Here is a 22,844-nt window from a genome sequence, read left to right as displayed (position 1 = left end):
TACCAAAATCACAGAATAACAAAGTTGGAAGGGACCTTGGAGGTCTTCTAGTCCAACTCCCCGCTCAAGCTGAAAACCCTATACCATTTGTCAATCTCTTCTTACAAACCTCCAGTATTTTTCAGAGAAAACATTAACAGACAACCCTCACTGCAAGAATATGATATTAATTTCAAAGCACAAAGACCTAGCTTCTTATTTTGTGATATTAATTGGATGAGCATCAAATTAGCTTTGACACAGAAACTTACCCACATCACTTTGGCCTTTTTGTATTATTCCAATTTAGTTTACTAGAATAAAAAATGTATGTTTATCCTGTACAACTAGGTGGTGTTGAAGAACAGCACACAGGCATGGAGTAACTTATGGCGTTGTTGGAGCACAGCTGCCAGCAGCTTTCTAATATCCAATATTAAGCTTCAGTGATGTCAACTGAAAGATTTCACATTAGCTCACAATTATTATTTTTTTTAGCCTGGAGTCCAAACATTTGACATTAATTATATTAAGTTTCAACATTTAGTGTACTCCCCAGCTTTTTTCAAGTGTTACATGTAATGCGCTTATTCTGTTGAATTGATAATTGGGACAGAGGAGCATATGAAACTAGTTATTGGTTAGACAACGTTCTGACAATTTGGATGGATGGATGGATGGATGGATGGATGGATGGATGGATGGATAGATAGATAGATAGATAGATAGATAGATAGATAGATAGATAGATAGATGATAGATTGCATCACACCTGTGTCAGAATCTCTGAGATGGTTAAAAGGGTTAGCCGGTGACATCACTATTGGCTAGGAAATGCCCAGCTGGGAGCTCCATTCATGTTCCCAGCAGGAGCAAGAACGAATGTTAGGAGCTCACCCTGTCTCACAGTAGCACTTGGGTTTTGAACCAGGCTTGCTGCTTGTCAACCTGTTGTCTTAACTATGTGAGCCACCATGCTGATAGATAGATAGATAGATAGATAGATAGATAGATAGATAGATAGATAGATAGACAGACAGACAGACAGACAGACAGACAGACAGACAGACAGACATTGAATTATGTCCCTTGCCATAGTTTTTTCCCATCTGCAATACCAATGACAGTTGAAGAAACCCATACAAAATAAGACAAACCTCCATTTCTGTCGCCAATAGTCTGCATAAAATTTAAGTTCAATCATCCTCATTCAGTACAAAGGCCTAATCTGGCCATATTATCCAGAATTGTTTTGTAATCGATGGTAGAGAAGACCACCAGTAGTCCAAGAGGACCATAAGGGATGCACTCATTTTATTCATTTAACAACTTAGATCTTATATCAATGCAAATAAAACAATTTTAGCATATGCACTAACCCCAAATTTAATTGAAATGGGTTCAGAGCAACAGTATTATCAGCATCCATTCTTAAATGCCTTTTCCAATATCGCACATTGGCTTCTATAATTTAAATTTCCGGTGTGTCCACAAATGTTGGGATGACATGTTTTAACTACACCATGGGTAAAAATTATCTCATTTTTAATTGGGGTACACTCCTTTGTAAATATTACAATTATTATTCAATAATTAAGAGTGAATTTAAGAAGGCTTGTTGATGCCCAGAATGTGAGACAAAATAGACAGAAGATAAAATTGAAATGTGTTGGAAAACATTACCCCCCCCCCCAAAAAAAAATCAGCCAAAGTATCTTAACTAAGTGAATTAAGATAGTTTAGCCAATCTTTTGTAGTCTTTAATATTTTCTGAGTGCAGTAATTTGTGCGAAACTGCAATCACTTTCACTACCATAATTGGATGCCTTTAATGCATCAGTTGGAGCCTTTGTACTTGGACCCATCTGTTTTTCTTCTTTTAATGTGCACAATCCGCATAGTTTAACACAGTGGAACAATGCATTTGTATCCATGGTAAAATACTACCACATTTGATAATGGTCTCCAATACTGATAAATGTTAAGACCAATGGCTTAATACTTATAGCAGGGGTGTCAAACTCAATTTCATTGAGTTTGACAACAGCAGGGCTGTGGTTGACCTCGGGGGTCTGGTGGGTGTGGCTGACCAGGTTGGTGTGGCCATCTGGAAGCCATTCCCCAAAATGCTGGTATGTTTACGCTTCGCATTGGGTAGACCAGGTCACTGACCCAATGTTTCCTCTTCATACTGGGTAGACTGGGCCAAAACCACACTGGCCTGATGTTTCCTCTTTGTACTGGGTAGACCGGGCCGAAGCAACGTGGGCCAGCTGTTTCCTATTGTGGCCACACATTTGATTACAGTTCTGTTTTGTGTTATCTTAATTATTCAGACACTCTTAATCAACAAACTATTTGTAGGAAACCAGAGAACCCAAGAAAAGTAGTTAGAGAAAAGAAGAGTGTGCTGATTTTTGGAATCTTATTTGAATCATTTCCAAATAAGCAAATTGATTCACAGACAACCAACCTGGTTTAATGGGCCCAGGAAACTTCCTCATTTTGTTTCGGAGAATTAATTATAACAGAATAACAGAGTTGGAAGGGACCTTGATGGTCTTCTAGTCCAACCCCTTGCACAACATGAGACCCTATACCCTTCCAGGTAGAGTGGCTGCCCAGTCTCTTCTTAAAAGCATCTGGTGGTGGAGCATTCACAACTTCTGGAGGCAAGCTGTTCCACTGATTAATTGTTCTAACTGTCAGGAAGTTTCTCCTTAGTTCTAGGTTGCTTCTCTCCTTGATTAGTTTCCATCCATCATTTATAGATATAGATCTATATCTATAAATGATTTTTTTAAAAAAAAATGTAATTCCACTTACCAACACAGCGACTACACGAAGAACTACTCCCCGCATGTTATTTTCCAGTCTTCTATCTGTTAGTGACCCATTGAGACCAGTGCCAGGATTCCAGCAGCCCAGCTAAAAAATAGAAAAAAAAGAAAAGAAAGGATGTGTCACATCAATGATCACAAAACCTGGTCAGTTGCTTCTATATAGATAGTGTGTGCATATATAGGTAAAGGTAAAGGTTCCCCTCGCACATATGTGCTAGTCGTTCCCAACTCTAGGGGGCGGTGGTCATCTCTGTTTCAAAGCCAAAGAGCAAGCGCTGTCTGAAGATGTCTCCGTGGTCATGTGGCCGGCATGACTAAATGCCAAAGGCGCACGGAACATTGTTACCTTCCCATCAAAGGTGGTTCCTATTTTTCTACTTGCATTTTTTACGTGCTTTCAAACTGCTAAGTTGGCAGAAGCTGGGACAAGTAACGGGAGCTCACTCCGTTATGTGGTGCTAGGGATTCGAACCATTGAACTGCCAACCTTTCTGATTGACAAGCTCAGCATCTTAGCCACGGAGCAACCGTGTCCCTTATGTGCATGTATACGTTTACACAAAAAAGGATGGTTTTTAAAAAAAATTTCATCAATGGATTGAATTCAACCTGGGCTTGAAGGATATCTTCCCTACATTGCTTCAAAGTTATGAAATGTATTCCCTGTGGACTTGTGTTTATTTGCCTTCAGGAAATGACTTAGACTTTCTTCTTCAGCCAGACTTTCTGGGACTTTGTGTAACTTTTTGCCTTTTAAAATTGCTTTGGATTTTGAATTGAGAGCCTGATGGAAGGAAAGACTAAATATACAGAACCAATAAATAAATGATTTCTTCGATATCAGCCTCCTGCAGAGCCCATGATTGAAAATCTCTATAATGTCTCTCTGACTACATGAAATTCTGATGAATATGTATCTTTTTTTTTTAACGCCAGGAATGGGGAACAATTGTTATGGATCCTCTTAAGCATTCTGGCATCACTTTTTCTCCTTTGACATTTTATGAGATTATGCAGTAACTACCATCTTCTTTTCCATCACAAAGACATCTACTTCTATGCTCAACTTCGGAGCTCAATGTTTTGGTAAAGCTCAGAGGGACCTAACAGAACAATAGGGTTGGAATGGGACCCTGTGCTGTGGCCCACCAGCGGCCAGCAGAGCTGGCAGCAGATTTGGACACTGAGGAGGTTGGGGAGGAACATAGGCCAGTCCTGGAGTCTGAGGAAGGCTTGGACGAGGGCTCTGCATTGGAGGCAGAGAGAGTACCAAGGCCATCTGGTAGTTATTTTTTGCCTCCAGAGCCTCTGGAGTCTGACATCAGCAAGGCACAAGAACAACGGGAGACGGTTCCCAATGTGCGCATGCACAGAACTGCCAGAAGACAAGAACAATTCAGAAAACAGGGTCGACTTGGGAGTAAGGCTTGGAGATGATTGGCCCCTCCCATAAGACATAAAAAGGAGCGAAAGGGATGTAAGCTTTTGCAGGAAGCAATTAATTCATCTAGTTGGTTCAAGCTTTGAAAAGTTCTGTTTGGCTCTGTGCTAAGTTTGGCCTTCCTCTGCATCTGGCAATTAAGTCTCTGGCTACACTCTCAGGGAGATAAGGTGGGTGTTGATCAACAGTCTCCTGAAAGACCGTGGCAACTCGAGCAGACATCTGTGGGAACCTGTTTGTGAAGCCTTGCAGACTATTAATGACCATAATTTACAGTCATATAAATAAAAGAGGGTTTGGGGGACTAAGATTGTGAGTTATGCTTTCTCCGGAAGCCTAGGTCAGAACATCTGGGGGTCCTCTAGTCCAATCCCCTGCTCAAACAGGACCACTTGTGTCAAACTTGTGACATCGCAACGTTTTCCCGCTTCATGGAGCTGGGGTGGGCATGGCCTGTGTGACGCATCCGCCCCTCGGGCTGCCAGTTTGACGCCCCTGCCCTGTATTATTTCAGGCAGATAGCTGTCCTTTATCTTCTTAAAAGGCTCCAGTGATGGAGTACTGACAACCTCTGAAGGCAAGCCAGCCCACTAATGATTTGTTCTCACTGTCAGGAAATTTCTCCCTATTTCCTAGGACAGGAGATAGCAAGATGAACTAGACGGGGAAACTTTGTAACAGCCTCCCACTACTCAAAGCCAGCTGCTGCTCCTGCTTGTAGAAAAATATCTTTAAAAGAAAAGTAATGAGTTTTTATTCAAAGTAGGCTCCCCCCCTTCCCCCCGATAATTTAATCACTGCCATCTTTCGGATGAATGAAAAGCGAGTCTTCTGCCTTAACAAAATAGGACATTAAAACTGCTAAGTTGAGCTCTATAAAGCGCATTACTTTGATTCCAAACTATTATTTTTAGTTACATAAAGGAACTAATTAGAATTTAGATCCAATAAGCCCAGTCAAACATGTGGATAGTCTGATTACCAGAGATACTGTACTGCTTTTGCCAAATATAAAAGTAAGTGAAGAATATAAAAAATATGTTCTTTTTGGAGGTCAACAAAAGCCTATTTTACTTATGTTCATTAATCTCTATTTTTATATAATTAACTTTTTAGCCTAGCTCCATTCTGAGATGTGTTTGAGGGGGCTATGGGAGGAGATGAAATGATAGCACAGCCCTAAGATAAAACAAACATTTTATCTCAATCTCCTTTCCTTGTTTAAATTGGGACTGTTTGCTTTCCAATGTCCACATTTCATTTTCAATTCTCTACTGGCATTTAATGGCAGTCAAACTCATGACAAATGCGTGCTTCCAGGCAAAGCAAAACATAACATTGATTTTTCAGGACTGGAGTTGTTTGTTTGAGATTCATTAGTATTGATCATCTTTTATAAATTAGGTTTGCATGGTTTGTTCCAATACTAGAGAACTACCTAAGGATTATTCTGGAAATATGATGTGCTATAGTACATGTACACCAGTGGTGGGTTTCAAAATTTTTTAGAACCTCTTCTATAGGTGTGGCCTGCTTTGTGGGAATGGCTTGCCGACCATGTGACTGGGTGGGAGTGGCTTGCTGGACATGTGACTGAGCGGGAGTGGCTTGGCAATCATGTGACCAGGTGGGAGTGGCCAACTTGTAAAATGTGGTGAAAATCACTTAACAACACTCTTGCTTAGCAACCAAAATGTTGGCTCAGAAACTCTGGCATTTGAAGCACGCAAGTCTTAAAGCTGTCAAGTTACAAGACCCTTGCACCCCTAACCCTTTAGAAAAAAAACCCCAGGAGTGTTCAAACTTGACAGCTTTAAGACTTGTGGACTTCAATTCCCAGAATTCCTCCTCCAGTCATGTTGGTTCAGGAACTCTGACATTGAAGTGTGCAAGTCTTAAAGCTGTCAAGTTACAAGACTCTTGCACCACTAACCCTTTGGGGAAAAAAACCCAGGGGTGTTCAAACTTGGCAGCTTTAAGACTTGTGGACTTCAACTCCCAGAATTCCTCCTCTCGCTCTTCATCTTGATGATGTGCGGACGGGCGGGGAGAGGGAGCTGGAACCGGTTCTAAACAGCACTGTAGATTTGTGGAACCTCTTCTATAGAAGAGGTTAGAACTGGCAGGAACCCTGATGTACATTAAGAGTGATTACCATGTGGCTGATAGAATGAGTATAGTATTGTCCTCATCTCTCTCTCTCTCCCTCCCTTCTTCCTCCCCCTCTCTCTTTCTCTCCTTCAAAGGTCATAAAATTTCCCTTCCACATTCTTGCTTTCTCATCTATTTCACTTTAAAAAAACCAAAACTATGCAACACCATCTGGAATTCTACAGCAAGGAATAGGCATTTTTAAAGAAAGTTGATTTCTAGATTGATTTTATGGACTTACAAAGCACTTTTAATCATTGTACTGAATATTAGAACATATGGGATATACCTTTTTCATTGTTAAACCCTTTTCTGATAATCTGCTAAGCATGCTGTTTTTCTTAATATATTTATATATATCAATAGTCCCCTTCATGCACTACAGGAATTCTTAGTGTGAAGATTGGAGAACAAGATCCCACACTGGACAGACATATGCAATAAAGATGGAGATTCACAACAGGAAAACCATATATGTGAAATTGTACCAACAAGTCCTAGAATTTCAGTCCCTCACTCTCTATTACTAGTATAGCCTTTATTGTCATTGTACATCATGTATACGATGAAATTAATGCCTATGTGGGGAAAGTATACATATACTTTCTGATTGTTAATAGTTATTTTTATTTTTTAAAAAAATATTTCTTATAGGCCATCTGTTTCAGAGAAGGACTTTAAAATGTTAAAGTATAAAAACAGTGTATAAAAGTTAAAAATTTAGAATGAGGCAAGAACAACAATAGCAATTAGACTTAAAGTATACACAGTTTTATATAGTGTTTTATAGCATTCTCTGAGAGCTTTAAAATGTCAGTCTATTGCCCTTAACAATCTAGGTCCTCATTTTACCATCCTTGGAAGGATGGACGGCTGAGTCAAAGTTGAAATGGTCAGTATTGATCTTCTGGCTATGGGCAGAGTTAGCCTGCAATAGAGCATTCTAACCACGGATCTTGATTAAAATGATTTAACACTGTTAAAATTAATTGAAAGATGAAGGGTGAGGTTTCAAGACATTATTATTATAAGTGACTACATAATTATCTTAGATAATTACAATCAAAAATAAGTTCTAAAGTTAAAGACTCTAAGTTCTATTTTATTTTGAATTCTTATCTTAATTCTTAATTTGATTCCTAATACTAAATCTTAATACTATGCAGAAATGAAGGATATTAAACACATTTTCTTCCGCATCTAAAACCTGTTGGTTCGTTCCTATATCATCCCTCTTTCTTTACATCTAAAATTGATTTTCTGTTTCACCCACAATCATCTTTTCATTTAGTTTGACTTTCTAATATAAGCTTGGTTTAAAATGTAAAAAAGCAAGGTGTGGGAGGCTATTTTTATGAGGTCCCAGGATACAAAGGGTTAATTTCTTCACCACTTCACCTTGTTTCTCAGTTGTTCAGCCATCCTTTGACCATCACTTGTATAGATAAGAGCAGCAGTGCAAAATTGCTTTCACAACATTTGCTCAACCTTACTTAGAAAATGTTGTTATAGTGGTTTTGCTTTTTATAGTCAAATAATTCCTTCTATAAACCACCTATAAGCATAGGGCAGGGGTGTCCAAACTTGGCAACTTTAAGACTTGTGGACTTCAACTCCCAGAATTCCCCAGCCAGCAGCTGGCTGGGGAATTCTGGGAGTTGAAGTCCACAAGTCTTAAAGTTGCCAAGTTTGGACACCCCTGGCATAGGGAGTCCATCAATTAAACATTTTTTTTACACCATAACTACAAATTTAGACAGGCAGATGTTCTACTGTGTGCCTATATTGTTACTTTCATTGGCTCTTTTTACGTCTGTGAGCAGGGAAATCATTGTTCTTCAAGAGATAGCTTTTGACTTTGACAAGGCTTTGTTGTAACGATTATGAATCTAGCCAATTGCTAGTTGTTTAAAAAATAATGAAATTATGGATTATATGTACAGGTGAATTTGTATGTGTATACATGCACACACATACTATTTTTGTGTGTGTGTGTGTGTACACATGCACTTGCACACATATTGTGCACAGAAGGTGAAATGGAAGTGAGCAAACTTTACTTTGATAAAAATATTATCATTCTCAGTAGTTGGCATTTGTCCTTAAGCCAGTTCATCAGTAGGACTAGAATGATAAGCAATTAGAGCAGTGCTTCAGAATTAAAATAAACTCATTAACTGATTTGCATGTATTTCAAAATGTAGGAAACCTAGAATGAAATATTCTGGGAAATATTAAAAAGGCAGGATAAAATATTTCCTCTAAGGGAGAATTAAAAATATCTTAAGGGAGGCAGAAACTAGCCCGTTTCCCTGCCCCAAGCAGAAACTGAGGAGGCCAGCTTTTAGAAATGCAGTTTTGGTAACCCATTCAGAAAGACTGGGTCAGGCAGAAACTCTAGATAAGCAACGAACAAAAGGTTGACAAAATTAGCTCAGACAAGCACCTAGGATTTGCATTTCACGTTTTGACTCTAGAGCCAGCCATGATCCTGTAGGAATCTGTCAACAGCCAGTAGAATATTAGAGGGCATGTTCTTGCACAGGAACAGGAAGCTCAAATACAAAGCCCAAAGAAGGTATAAAAACCCACCCACTTTTGACTCCCTTCTGTCAGTTGCCCAGAATCACATGTGGTTAGTGGTTCTGCTTCATCAATAAAGAGAACCTTTCTTTCCAATCAGCCTCCAGCCTCCATTTTGTTTCCAATGCCTATCTCTTGGAAGAGAAAGGCTTGGAACTGAACCAGATGGATTTTCCTTCCAACAAAAAGATAAGAAAAAGATTTCTGTTGTCTATGTAGCTAATAATGGATTTACGAACCATTAGCTTGAGTTTACATACGGAAATGCCTTACATCGATAGACTTCTTCACAACTGAATGAATTATGATCTATTCTGCACACCGCTGCATGGCCCCACATCTTTGGTTTATAGCTCTTAGGTTGACTTCCAGTAGTCTTGGAATGAAAGACGGATTTCATGTTTCTTAACCATAAGAAAACTTTTAGAACTTTGGGCTACAATCCCAAGAATGCTTATAGAGATGAATTCTTTGAAATCAATGGGATATCTGTCCAAATTAATAGGGTTGACCCAGAGTGGTGTGCATTTGGAAGCGTGTGAATTCCAGTGAAGATGAGTCACACCAAGATGTGCAATTAATTTAGATCTCTCCATAGGAAAAACCCCAAGTTATTAGCTTTCCAAGCCTCCACCCTGTTATCATTGCATCTGATCCTAAGGCATTAAGGAACTCATTTATTCTGTGATTATATGATGTTCTGTAAGATGAAATAACCATCTTAAAATGACTAATGGCCCTGATAATATGGGGCAGCTGGATCATCTATGTTTAGTCTGAACACTGCAAATCATTGGCTATTGCCAGCCAGATTGCTAATACCAGTGAGACCTATTGCTTCAAGAAAATGTAGATTTATGGATAGGGCTATTCTCCCCCTTCCTTTTAATCTTGATGCTTCCTGGCTTGGTCCATGATAAATGAGATAGCTCCTTCAATGGCAGAGAGGAGGGGCAAGAATCATGATATGAAAAAAGGAGGAAGGTCCGGGTAGAAAAAAGTGACATTTTTCTCGTCTCTGAGTTTTCAAAATGTTAAAATTCTCAAAGGATAACAATATAGGTAAAGGTAAAGGTTCCCCTTGCACACAGGTGCTAGTTGTTCCCGATTCTAGGGGGCAGTGAGGATCTCCGTTTCAAAGCTGAAGAGCCAGCACTGTCCAAAGACGTCTCTGTGGTCATGTGGCCGGCATGACTAAACGCCGAAGGTGCAAGGAATACCGTTACCTTCCCACTAAAGGCGGTCTTTCGAACTGTGCTTTCGAACTGCTAGGTTGGCAGAAGCCGGGAGACAAGTCATGGGAGCTCACTCCGTTAAGCGGCGGTAGGGATTCGAACTGCCGACCTTTCTGATCGACAAGCTCAGCATTTTAGCCACTGATCCACCGTTTCCCTCAGGTAGCAATATATGAATCAGTTAATGGAATCATGGTTTCACAACGAAGCATAGACACAGTTGTTTGTCTCAAATCATTTAGTGGCTTTTCCCGTTCTTTTTTCCTATACAATGCTCAAGACTCATTTACCTTTCAAAATCCTTCCTAATAGCCATATACATTAGAATTGATGTTCTTGGTGAATTGCTTGTGGCCTATTTCCCACCAGAAATCTTCAGGCAACCTGATGCCCTTCAAATATGTTGAACCAGAGCTGTGACCCTGTTACCATTTGGCCACACTGGTCAGACGTTTGATTTCCCGAACGCCTGCGGTGAGATCTGTTTTCAGCCTTTTCACTTTGTTATGTAATTAGAATGACCAAATAACAGAGCTGGAGGTTTTTTAGTCCAATCCCCTCCTTAAGCAGGGCACCCTATACCAGTGATGGAGAACCCTTTCAACACTGAGTGCCCAAACCGGAATGCATGCGCACCTGCATGCGCACAGAAACCAGAAGACCGTGCGCATGCATGCACTGGCCACCTGGTCTTCAGGTTTCTGGCACGTGCATGCGTGCCAGCCAGATGGTTTTCACAGGACCTGGAATGCTGGAAACTGGAAGACAAGGTCTTCCATCTGATCCTCGCGCGCACCGGTGCCCTGGAAACCTGAACCCTAGGTGGCTGGTGCATGCATGTGCACCAGCCACCTGGTCTTCTAATTTCTGGTGCTCCGGGGCATGCAAAGACCAGATGGCTGGCGTGCATGAGCCTGCCGGAAAGAGCAGCTGGCGATGGTGCGCATGCCCACAGAGACAGCTCTGCGTTCCACCACTGGCACACGGGCCATAGGTCGCCACCGCGGTCCTATACCATTTCATACAAATGGCTGTTCAGTCTCTTTTTAAAAGCCTCCGGCGATGGAGCACCCACAACCTCTGGAGGCAACTTCTGTTCCCCTGATTTATTGTTCTCACTGTCAGGAAATTTCTCCTTAATTCCAAGTTGCTTCTCTCTTTGATTCATTTCCATCCATTGTTTTTTCTCTTACCTTTTGGTGCTTTGGGAAATAGATTGAGCCCCCCCCTTTCTTTGTGGCATCCCCTCAAATATTGGTACACCCCTACTGTTTCTTTTGACTAGGCTAGACATAGGCAGTTCCTGCAACGGTTCTTCATAGGTTTTAATCTGCAGTCCCCTTATCATCTTTGTTGGTCTTGTCTCTATAACATTGTATACAATCAGTTTCGTTAATACTTGTTTTTAATCATAATCATGTAGATACATGGCTTGCAAGCTTTTTACTTTGAAGAATTACTTTCCACATCTACTTGTCAGCCAAAGTCCTCTTCAAACATTTTTTTTAATGACAGCTGGCTTCTGTCACATTCTTGAAGTCCTTCGACTTATGTCCAAGAGAATTTATTAGACCCATTGAAACCAGAGGGTGGAGCCAACTGTCACGGTGACAATAAACGAGGCTAGCAAATGATCCCCAGCCTCACTAAATAAAGTTGATGAGGAACATATCTGAAGAATTCTTTTGCCTTGGCATAGACTTCTGAGCATGACATAATGTTCTAATAATTCTGTTCTTATGGGACATTCTGTCAGGGCATGTTGGATCTACTGCTAAGCCTAAAGTGAAAATGCATTCCCAAACATTCCTAACTGATTTCTTCTCTTCGAAGTGCAGAGGAAGTCATAGGGTGATATTCTAAGTCTGGGTTGGCAAACCCATGGAACGCGTGTCAGAAGTAGCACGCAGGGCCATCCTGCATGGCATGTGTGGGCCTCACTGGCTCCTCTTCTGTGTTCCTGTTCCATCTGTCTTTCGCATGAGCCGGAGCGCCAAAACCCAGAAGGACAGCATTCTGTCACGCATGCGCACACCAGCACCTGGTTTCTTCCTGGTTTCCAGCATGTGCATGCACGACGGCCAGCCGTTCATTGGGTGCACAGATGTACCAGAAACCGAAAGTTCAGGTGCTGGCACACACATGCGCAATAGAACGCTGTTCTTCCGGGTTTTCAGTATTTTGAGCCGTTTTCAGGCTGTTTTTTGGTCCGTTTTCTGGCATTCTGGCACCAGCTGGTGATTGTACACATGCCCACAGAAAAGGCTTTGCATGCCACCTCTGGCACATGCGTCATAGTTTCATCATCAAGGCCCTACACCATTCCAGACAAATGTTTATCCAATATCTTCTTAAAAATGTCTATAAGGACTATTAGGTTCAAAACTTGGGAAAACTAGGCTTACGATTGTGTCAGTTGTTAAGTCCAACATAATGGATTATGGAAAGAATGCAGGAAAGGACATGAAGAATAAGCTTTGTTTGGCTTACAGAGACAAGCATCTTAAGGCAATCGTTTTGAAGCCATTACAGGTTTCATTCTGAATGCAGGAATGATGCTGGCTTCCATTACCATTTATATACTTGTCAGAACAACCTACCTCCTATAATAATTTAAATAGCTGGTAACGTACGATAAGAATCACAAAAGTTTTATTAAAGCCAATAATAGAGAATTCTAGTATGGGGAAAATGGTAAGTCATTTATTTAAAGGATGAGATGGAACAGTAACATTCTTGTCAGCTTCTAGAGCAGCTGAAAGAGTGCAATCAATTTTTATTATGAAGAAAAATAACTGCAGTAATGATACCAAGGTTTCTCACAAACATAAAGCTAACAATTTATCGCAGAAATTAGATTACAGTTGCAATCTAACATTTTCTTCCAAAGGAAATAAAATTCATTCTTTGGGACATAATAGTCTCTAATCAGATTAAGATTAGTGTTTCTTTGTCACTGAATATTTATTAAGGTGAAGTTAATTAATTAATTTTTTTTAAATGAATACCGGTTTTTCCAGGGCATTTACATCACTTGACGAAATCTTGCAAATTTTAAATGAAAACAATTCCATTAAAATGCCTGAAGGGAGATCCTGCCCTTTTACAAATAGTTTTCACAGGGAACATAACCAGTTATGAAACAACCACCATAGTGCCATATTGTCTAGCTATGGTTCCCACAGGAAAAAGGGTTTTGGCATTTTTCCTCCTTGTACACATATGCACATTTTTAAAAGATTTCATATATGTGTATCTGTATGCATACATATATATATATATATATATATATATATATATATATATATATATATATATATATATATATATATATATATATATATATATATATATATATATATATATAATTTGTTTTTGTACATTTTCACGGGTGTAGGTATGCTGGTTTTGTTGTATTCGGGTCTTTTCCCGTGTAAGGTTGAGATTGTCTTTGCAACGTTTCGGCAGGATCTCACCTGCCATCTTCAAGCTGTGGGCTTGTATGTATGTATGTATGTATGTATGTATGTATGTATGTATGTATGTATGCATGCATGCATGCATGTGTATATATATGTGTGTGTGTGTGTGTGTGTGTGTGTTATATTTGTGCTGATAAATAAATAAAGGGAGACTAGTATAGATCTATTTCAAGCTATATAGCTCTCATCAGCTTTCTCACTGAATTTTAGTACAGAAATCTTGGAAAGTTTATACTGGCATGAATGGGTTCAGAGTTACTTGTGACACAAAGTCTATGGACTGCCCAATCAAACTAGTAGATATTTAAGTGAGATCCTTAATTGGGTAATGATTTCAGCAATTACTTGTCCTATCCCAACTTCTCTTTCAAGAAATGAACATTACTGAAAAGAGTAATGTCCTGTATATTTCTGCAATTTCTCTGCAGACAAATATCTCGCAGTGAAGGGAAGAATAATGCATTGGAGTTTCATTATATGCTATAGTGCATAACCATTGTATAAAGCATAAACAAAAGCAATTAGCATACTGGCATTAGCCCTGATTTAAATACTTTTTTCTCAAGACACTTTCATTAACCAAGTTGACAGAAACTATCTATTATTCATTTTACCTGCATTTAATTGCAGTTTTAATATGCAATGCTATATCTTAGATGTAAAAAAAAATTAAAGAAATATCTTGCTTGGGGCGGATGAGTTAAATTATTCTACTGCTACTGAAGATCAGCCCCATAGAGTTGGATCCTACAGCAATGCATTTATCTTTTTCATTCATTTTCTGATCCCATCGCCATTAATCATCTACCATGAAAAAATAAAGATAATACAGGGCTGGTGTTTCATAAAACAGTTAATAGCCACCAACAGGATATATTTGCATGTCTGTGTATTTAGCATATTGTTATTTAGCATAGATGAATCATTCTATTACTCTGTAAATCTATGCATGCCAAAGTCAGATTCCCGCTATCTTAATATTTGATTTAAAAAAAAACCAAATACTGAAAAAAAAATAAAGTATGGACTTAAATATTGGATACTCCACAAAGTATATACACAAATGTAAACACAAATGTAATCCTAACATTAGAAAGAAAATAGGGCAGTCAGGCATAACACAGGTTATGTAGACAGTAAACACAGGGTCAATCAAAATGGACTCAAATGTCTATACACCAATGCACAGAGTATGAGGAATAAACAGGGCGAATTAGAACTTCAAGTAAATGAGGGCAGATACGATATTGTTGCCATTACAGAAACTTGGTGGGATGAAACCGACAAATGGAACATACAGCTATAAGGATTTAAATTATTTAAAAGAAATAGACCAAATAAAAGAGGAGGTGTCGTTGCACTATATATAAGAAATAATTACCTCTCTACAGAAATAGAGCACAACAATGATGAGAACTATCTTGAATGCATTTGGGTCAATATTAAAGGTTGGGGGGGAAATGACATTGCCATAGGTCTATACTACAGGCCACCCAACCAAGCAGAGGAAGTAGATGAACTTTTTGCTAGTCAGCTAACTAAGGTATGTAGGAAGCACACCACAATAGTAGGGGGGGATTTTAACTACACAGACATCAACTGGGAAACAAACTCTGCACCAAGTGGAAGATCCAACAGGTTTCTAACAAACCTAGCAGACAACTTTGTTTCCCAAAAAGTAGAGAAGGGAACAAGGGGGATCAGCCTTATTGGACTTAATTCTCACTAACAGAGAGGAAATGATAGAAGGTGTTGAAGCCACAGGAACCCTGGGGGCAAGTGACCATGCAATATTGGAATTCAACATTATGCAAACACAAGTAGTAGAACAAAGTGAAACTAGAGTCTTGGACTTTAAGAGAGTAATTTCAATAAACTTAGAGAGAGCTTGGGAAAAATTCCATGGATGAGAATCCTCAAGGGGAAAACAACTCAAGAAGCTTGGGAAATTTTGAAAAATGAGATTACAAAAGCCCAGTCTAGCACAATACCAATGAAGAAGAAAAATAACAGCTCCCAAAAGAAACCAGCATGGCTGCATAAAAAACGCTCTGACAAATTGAAAGACAAAAAGATAAATATAAAAAGTGGAAAGGGGAAGGACATAACTAAGGCAGAATATCAGCAAATAGCCCGAGCATGTAAAGATGAAGTGAGGAAAGCTAAGGCTCACAATGAAGAAAGGCTTGCCACAAAAGTAAAAAAATAACAAAAAAAGCTTCTTCCAACATGTTAAAAACAAGAAAAGAGTTAAGGAAACAATTGGTCTATTGCTGGGAGAAAGTGGCAAGAAGGTGACAAGCAACAGGGAGAAAGCAGAACTATTTAACTCATGTTTTGCATCTGTCTTTACACAAAGGGACAAAACAGTCCAACCTATCAAAAACGGCACCACAAAAATCAGATTAGGAACACAAGTTGAAATAGGGAAGAAAATGCTAAGTGAGCACCTGTCTACCTAGACGAGTTCAAATCCCCGGGACCAGATGGATTACATTCCAGGGTTCTGAAGGAACTGGCAGACGAGATCTCAGAACCACTGAACTATATCTTTCAGAGATCCTGGAGCACCGGGGAACTACCAGAGGACTGGAAAAGAGCTGATGTGGTTTCCATCTTCAAAAAAGGAAAAAAAAAACAGATCCAGGAAACTACAGATCTATCAGCCTGACCTCAATACCAGGAAAGATTCTGGAAAAGATAATCAAGCAACGAATTAGCAAACATCTAGAAGCAAACAAAGTAATAGCCAAAAGCCAGCATGGGTTTGTCAAAAACAGATCATGCCAGACTAATCTTATTGCATTCTTTGATAATGTGACAAAATTAGTGGACCATTAAAAGAAACTTTGTACCACCACCACCCCTCAGCAGAAGCTCTTTGCACGGGGCACCCAGCTGGCACTCTTTTTCTGCAGCTTCTGCTACTTCCACTGTGGTTTGGGAAGGGTAGTAGATGGTCTCAACATAAATTGTTGAACCATCATCTGCAGCTCCATCCGTGGGTTTCTTGTATTCCTCCATCTTCCCAAACACCACCACCCCAAAAAAAATCAGAATGAAGAAAGAATGGGAATGCTTCACCTGATCTACCTGTCAGGGTTCTGATGAATGCCCTAATTAAACCATGAGTCTTGAGCCAAGCTTCAAAAGAAATCCAGTTATTTATTAGGAACAACATGTCAGCACGTACCCAAGTGAAGGCAATTCTCACCCCATGTAATTTATGACCCACTAATGACCTTGTTTCCCCCTCCCCCCAGGGTGTGTCATAAATCACATTCTCCAATGGAGCACTTTCGCGGGCTGTAGAGATCATGCCCCTCTGGCTGCTGCGGGTAACCTGGGAGACAGCCTTGAGAAAGTTATGCGTGGAATATGTTTCTGTTTGTGGTTGCCATGCTGCGTCATCAGTTCCCCACCCCCCTTGCCTATGGGAACTCGAGAGCAGGTCAGGGATGCTTTGCGAGTTGATACTGCCATGAAGAGATGACATCATTCCCAAGTCCAATTCTACACAGCTAAACTGTATTTACTTTGCTTCAAGTAAATACACCTGCAAGCCCGCACCCATAAGGCAATGTGTGCATACACCTCCATGCACTCTGCCCCTTGCACATGTGCATCTGACCCCCTCATGCTCCCAATGCCCTTGCAAATGCACACATGATCTCCTACCCCCGTGCATGTGTAGGTGTCTCCCGCATGCACCCCAGCCCAGAGCATGCGTGACAGAGACCCCAAAATAAGCTGGCCAGCGCTCATGCACAGTGGAGCTGAGCTGGGGCAACGGCTCACGTGTCCACAGAGAGGGCTCTGCGTGCCACCTGTGGCACGCGTGCCATAGATTCACCATCATGGTTATATAGCATTCTTACGAAAACCCAGCAGTGGGCAAAACGAATGATCTCAAACATTAAGAAAATAGGATTTTTTTAAAAAAATTAAAAAATAAATAAAATACAAGTATGGAGAGTTTGGCCTTTCTTTTCTTTTTCTTTCCTATAAAGGTTAAATTCTGAAAAAGCATCTCTAACTCCCTAAGTGTTTTTTTTTTTTTTTATTAAAGTAGTTCTGAAGAACTTGTTTTCCTATTTTCCCTTAAACTGATCTCATAACCATAAACCGGATTATATTGCTGAAGTCTGTATAAATTATAAAGTTGCTTTGTTGCATTTTCCCCTGTAGAGGGATAGAATTAGTAAGGCTGCTGAACACAACAGTTGGACTTCAGCTTTTAATTCTTTTTAGCATTCATATTACAGGCAGCTTCAAAGATAATAACATTGTTTTGTTCTCTAGCAAAGACTCGCCAATATAAAGAGTTCCTGGAAGAGTCATACTGAAGATGATATTTAATGTCTGTGCCCTTTTGGGTTTTCTTCAAAGGCTGATGATTAACTGTATGATTGGCAGCTACCAGTTAACTGTAACTATGATGTTTAAATTGAAATGATTCTACAAAAGGCAGCTTGTTGGCAATATAGACTTAACCATTGTAATCACTGCATCACTGTGACTCTTTATCTATTCTATCTAGTTTAAAATGGCATTCTGGGTATCCCAAATACCTTTCTCATTGGAGCAATTGTTTTCCCATTTTCTGTTTATCCACCAGTTTGGATTCTGACGACAAAAGGTATAAAGAAAACGTAAGAAATCCACACTTTTCACTTTTATATGAATAGTAATCCAAATTCTGGATACAAACAATCATTTTCCTCTCTGGGTTTGTGTGCTAATTTATTGATTGCAGCTTAAGAAAATAGAGCCAATTTCACAGAATAGGCTGGATAACATAATTCTCTTTTACTGACAGGTTAACTATATTTTGTTCACTTGGACTTTTCAAGAATTGTGGTTACCATAGCAACAAGGAAATGTTCAGTTCTTTGATTTCTAACAACAAAATATAAGAGCATGAAAGAGTAACAGGAAATAAGTCCCCATAGAATAATGCTTGCATGGCATGGAGCTTTTAAAAGCCACATGCAAGTCCTTAGGACACACGTTTGTGACAACTCTGCTGTAGCTAAGCAGATCTGAGTACTTCCGTGCTTTCAGTGAATGCAAGAACCACAGTGCCTAGTAATTTATGTAACTCATGGGATGATCATTTGAAATATATCCCTGTATTTAGTCTATGGACTGAGGATGTAATACAATACAATGCAACAGCAGAGTTGGAAGGGACCTTGGAGGTCTTCTAGTCCAACGCCCTGCCTAGGCAGGAAACCCTATACCATTTCAGACAAATGGCTATCCAACGTCTTCTTAAAGACTTCCAGTGTTGGGACATTCACAACTTCTGAAGGCAAGCTGTTCCACTGATTAATTGTTCTAACTGTCAGGAAATTTCTCCTCAGTTCTAAGTTGCTTCTCCCCTTGACTAGCTTCCACCCATTGCTTCTTGTCCTGTCCTCAGGTGCCTTGGAGAATAGTTTGACTCCCTCTTCTTTGTGGCAGCCCCTGAGATATTGGAACACTGCTATCATGTCTCCCCTAGTCCTTCTTTTCATTAAACTAGACATACCCAGTTCCTCCAACCGTTCTTCAGATGTTTTAGTCTCCAGTCCCCTCATCCTCTTTGTTGCTCTTCTCTGCACTCTTTCTGGAGTCTCCACATCTTTTTTTACATAGTGGTGACCAAAACTGAATGCAGTATTCCAAGTGTGGCCTTACCAAGGCATTATAAAGTGGTAGTAACACTTCACGTGATCTTGATTCTATCCCTCAAGATCATGTGAAGTGTTACTTTAGCCTTCTGTAATATTACTGGTTCAAACGAACAAAAATTGTGTCACTGTCCTTTCACATCACATGGGTTTTAGAGCAATTACAAACACAACAATTACTAGGTTGCAGGGATGTGAAAGGAATGTGTTATCAATTTTTCACTTCACAAAACTATCTGCCAACTGGAGTGCAATTGCCCTTTGATAGTCACACTTTTCTGAACATTACAATGTAGTTCTCTTCACATAAAAAGCATAGACATTTGCATACATTAAGGAAAAATGTGAATGAAAGCAATTTGGTTGCAAAAATGTGCGTATTGGAAAAATACACATTTTTGAGGGGAGCTCTGAATCTTTGCATAAAGCCCTACCAATTCAAAAATACTTTTCCAGCACAGCGTAAAAAATTCTATCTTCTTTTTTTCCCTCACTTTAAAATTACTATCAGGAACATTTTCATTTTTTAAGGCTAAAACTGATGTGGTATATTTAAACTCTGTGTGATATGAAATGCATAGTATTGCAGGCAGGCATATAGAATTTGAATTGAAAGAGGGCACTAATCAGTGATGTATTGCAATTGTCTGAATGATGATGTGCCTGAATTTATACTTCATAAACACAATAGCTTGTAAATTACAATGACTAGGGTCGAAGAACATATTGGACCTCCAATTAGAGTGATCCTGCACTGGAGAAAGAACACATTTTCTGTTCTTTCTCTCACCTGTTTTTCACATTCCTAGTGTGCCTTCATTTTCTCTAATTGCTAAAGGAAGAGCAATATAGCAGATTTTAGTCATGCTCTCTAATTTCTCTTCTCTTCCCTTCTCTTACTCCTCTTCTCTGAGCAGACTTTTGGAATTTACATATGATTTTGTAATTATTTCAGCTTTTTTTCGGGGGGGGGGGGAATGAACTCAGGCACTTTACCAACTGAAAGTTCTTACCATTACCAATACTTCACCCCATCTATACACTCAGTTGTTTCCCCTGGCAAGAATTAATAACATATCAAAGGTTAGTTCCAATGAGATTGTAACCCTGTTCATCAAATCAAAATTGAAGGAGACCTACCTTCATTGACATGCAGTCCAAATTTAAAACAGAAAGCTTTCAAAGATATTTTAACTTAGTTATCCAATGCTTGCTTATCTTTTAAAAACTTTTGTGTACATTTGACTTCTTTTTTATTCTCTTTTATTATTGAGAAATGACCAAGAGATCACTTGACCATTACACACTGAAGTGTGGTAATCATGTTGTCTGTATAATGTTGTGTGGCCAAGCAATCGTTTATGTGGTCATTTGATCAATTCCTGAAACAATACTGAGGATGGAAAGTAGTGGGCCAATTTAGTGTAGTGGTTAATGTGTTGCACTAGAAACCAGGAGATTGTGAGTTCTAGTCCTGCCTTAGGCATGAAAACCAGCTGGATGAGTTTGGGACAGGAATTCCCTCTCAACCCCGTAGGCCCAGTACTCTTCAACATCTTCATCAATGATTTGGATGAGGGAATAAATGGGGAACTCATCAAATTTGCAGATGACACCAAACTGGCAGGAATAGCCAACACTCCAGAAGATAGGCTTAAGATACAGAAGGATCTTGACAAACTTGAACATTGGCCACTATCTAATAAAATGAAATTCAGTGGTGAAAAGAGTAAGGTTCTACATTTAGGCAACAAAAATGGAATGCACAGGTACAGTATAGGTGGTACCTTGCTCAGTAGTAGTAACTGTGAAAGGGATCTTGGAGTCCTAGTGGACAACCATTTAAATATGAGCCAGCAGTGTGCAGCAGCTGCCAAAAAAGCCAACACAGTCCTAGGCTGCATCAACAGAGGGATAGAATCAAGATCACGTGAAGTGTTAATACCACTTTATAATGCCTTGGTAAGGCCACACTTGGAATACTGCATTCAGTTCTGGTCGCCACGATGTAAAGAAGATGTTAAGACTCTAGAAAGGGTGCAGAGAAGAGCAACAAAGATGATTAGGGGACTGGAGACTAAAACATATGAGGAACGGTTGCAGGAACTGGGTATGTTTAGCTTAAGAGAAAGAAGGACTAGGGGAGACATGATAGCAGTGTTCCAATATCTCAGGGGTTGCCACAAAGAAGAGGGAGTCAAACTATTCTCCAAGGCACCTGAGGGTAGAACAAGAAACAATGGGTGGAAACTAATCAAGGAGAGAAGCAACTTAGAACTGAGGAGAAATTTCCTGACAGTTAGAACAATTAATCAGTGGAACAGCTTGCCTCCAGAAGTTGTGAATGCCCCAACACTGGAAGTCTTTAAGAAGATGTTGGATAGCCATTTGTCTGAAACGGTATAGGGTTTCCTGCCTAGGCAGGGGGTTGGACTAGAAGACCTCCAAGGTCCCTTCCAACTCTACTATTGTATTGTATTGTATAACCCAACCCACCTCACATAATGTTTCTTGTAGGGAAAATGGGAGGCAGGAATATTAGGTTTTTTTGCCATCTTGAGAGTTGCATACTGTACATAGACACACACACCCACACCCACACACACACACACACACACACACCAAGCAGAGGTGGTATTCAGCCAGTTCGGACCAGTTCTGGCGGACTGGTAGCAGAAATTTTGAGTAGTTCAGAGAACCAGCAAATACAACCTGTGGCTGATCCCATCCTCCCGCCCCCGCTGTTCCCTGTCCTATATTCCCTTGTATTTTAGCTCAGCAGAATGGATTTCTGTGTGAATCAACAATCAGCTGAACTAAACAACAGCTCAGTTCACCCACACTGACACCAAGGGCGATCTTTGAGTGCACGAGTGAAGCGCTCTCTCATAGAACCGGTAGGAAAAGATTTGGAATCCTACCGCTGACAACAGATGGAATCAAAAATAAATTTAAAAACATCATGGTTACTAGTGTCAATCAGGAGAACGAGAAAGGAATTGATGGCAGTAGAAGTCTGTCTGAAATCTCCAACCTGGGAGGAATGGCAGCAATTCTCCCAATACTGAGCCTATAACCTTGTTTGCCTGATCTTGAGAATATTTCCTTGGTGCCCAAGCCCATGAGAATAAAATTACTACAGCAAAGTACGGATATAAGAGAAGCACAAGTCTTCAAGGTTTTGAGGCTAATAGGTTAACTCCAGTCAAAAAAAATTCTCAAGAGCAGAACATGTTCCTTAGAAATTAATGGGCCCCAGCTGTGCTTTGGATAGAATGCCTTATTCCATAAGGCAGATAATTGCTTAGAGGGCTAGAAAAACTCCTTCCTAGCCATTCATTTTCTAGATGGGGGTCATTCTTTGAATACATAATGCACAATGTCCCAAGTAAACACAGCAATGCTGGATGAACAATTACAACTAAACAGTTATCATTTTAAATGATTACGATAAA

The 22,844-nt window shown here is 39.7% G+C and overlaps 1 protein-coding gene across 2 annotated transcripts in view; it reads right to left on the bottom strand.

Annotated features, from left to right (window-relative positions):
- The window catches only part of GRID2 (glutamate ionotropic receptor delta type subunit 2), a gene marked incomplete at its 5' end in the record, with an annotated part of 1,118,477 nt that overhangs the window by 242,709 nt on the left and 852,924 nt on the right, over positions 1-22,844 (bottom strand). For both annotated transcript variants that reach the window (XM_081960469.1, XM_081960470.1), the window contains one exon: positions 2,806-2,907. In XM_081960469.1, coding sequence (XP_081816595.1) covers positions 2,806-2,907 — 102 coding nt within the window. The remainder of the gene's footprint in view (positions 1-2,805; positions 2,908-22,844) is intronic.

This window comes from Natrix helvetica (assembly GCF_964273705.1).
Source record: "Natrix helvetica genome assembly, chromosome: 7".
Lineage (NCBI taxonomy): Eukaryota > Metazoa > Chordata > Lepidosauria > Squamata > Natricidae > Natrix > Natrix helvetica.
This window is presented reverse-complemented; position numbering and strand designations above follow the sequence as displayed.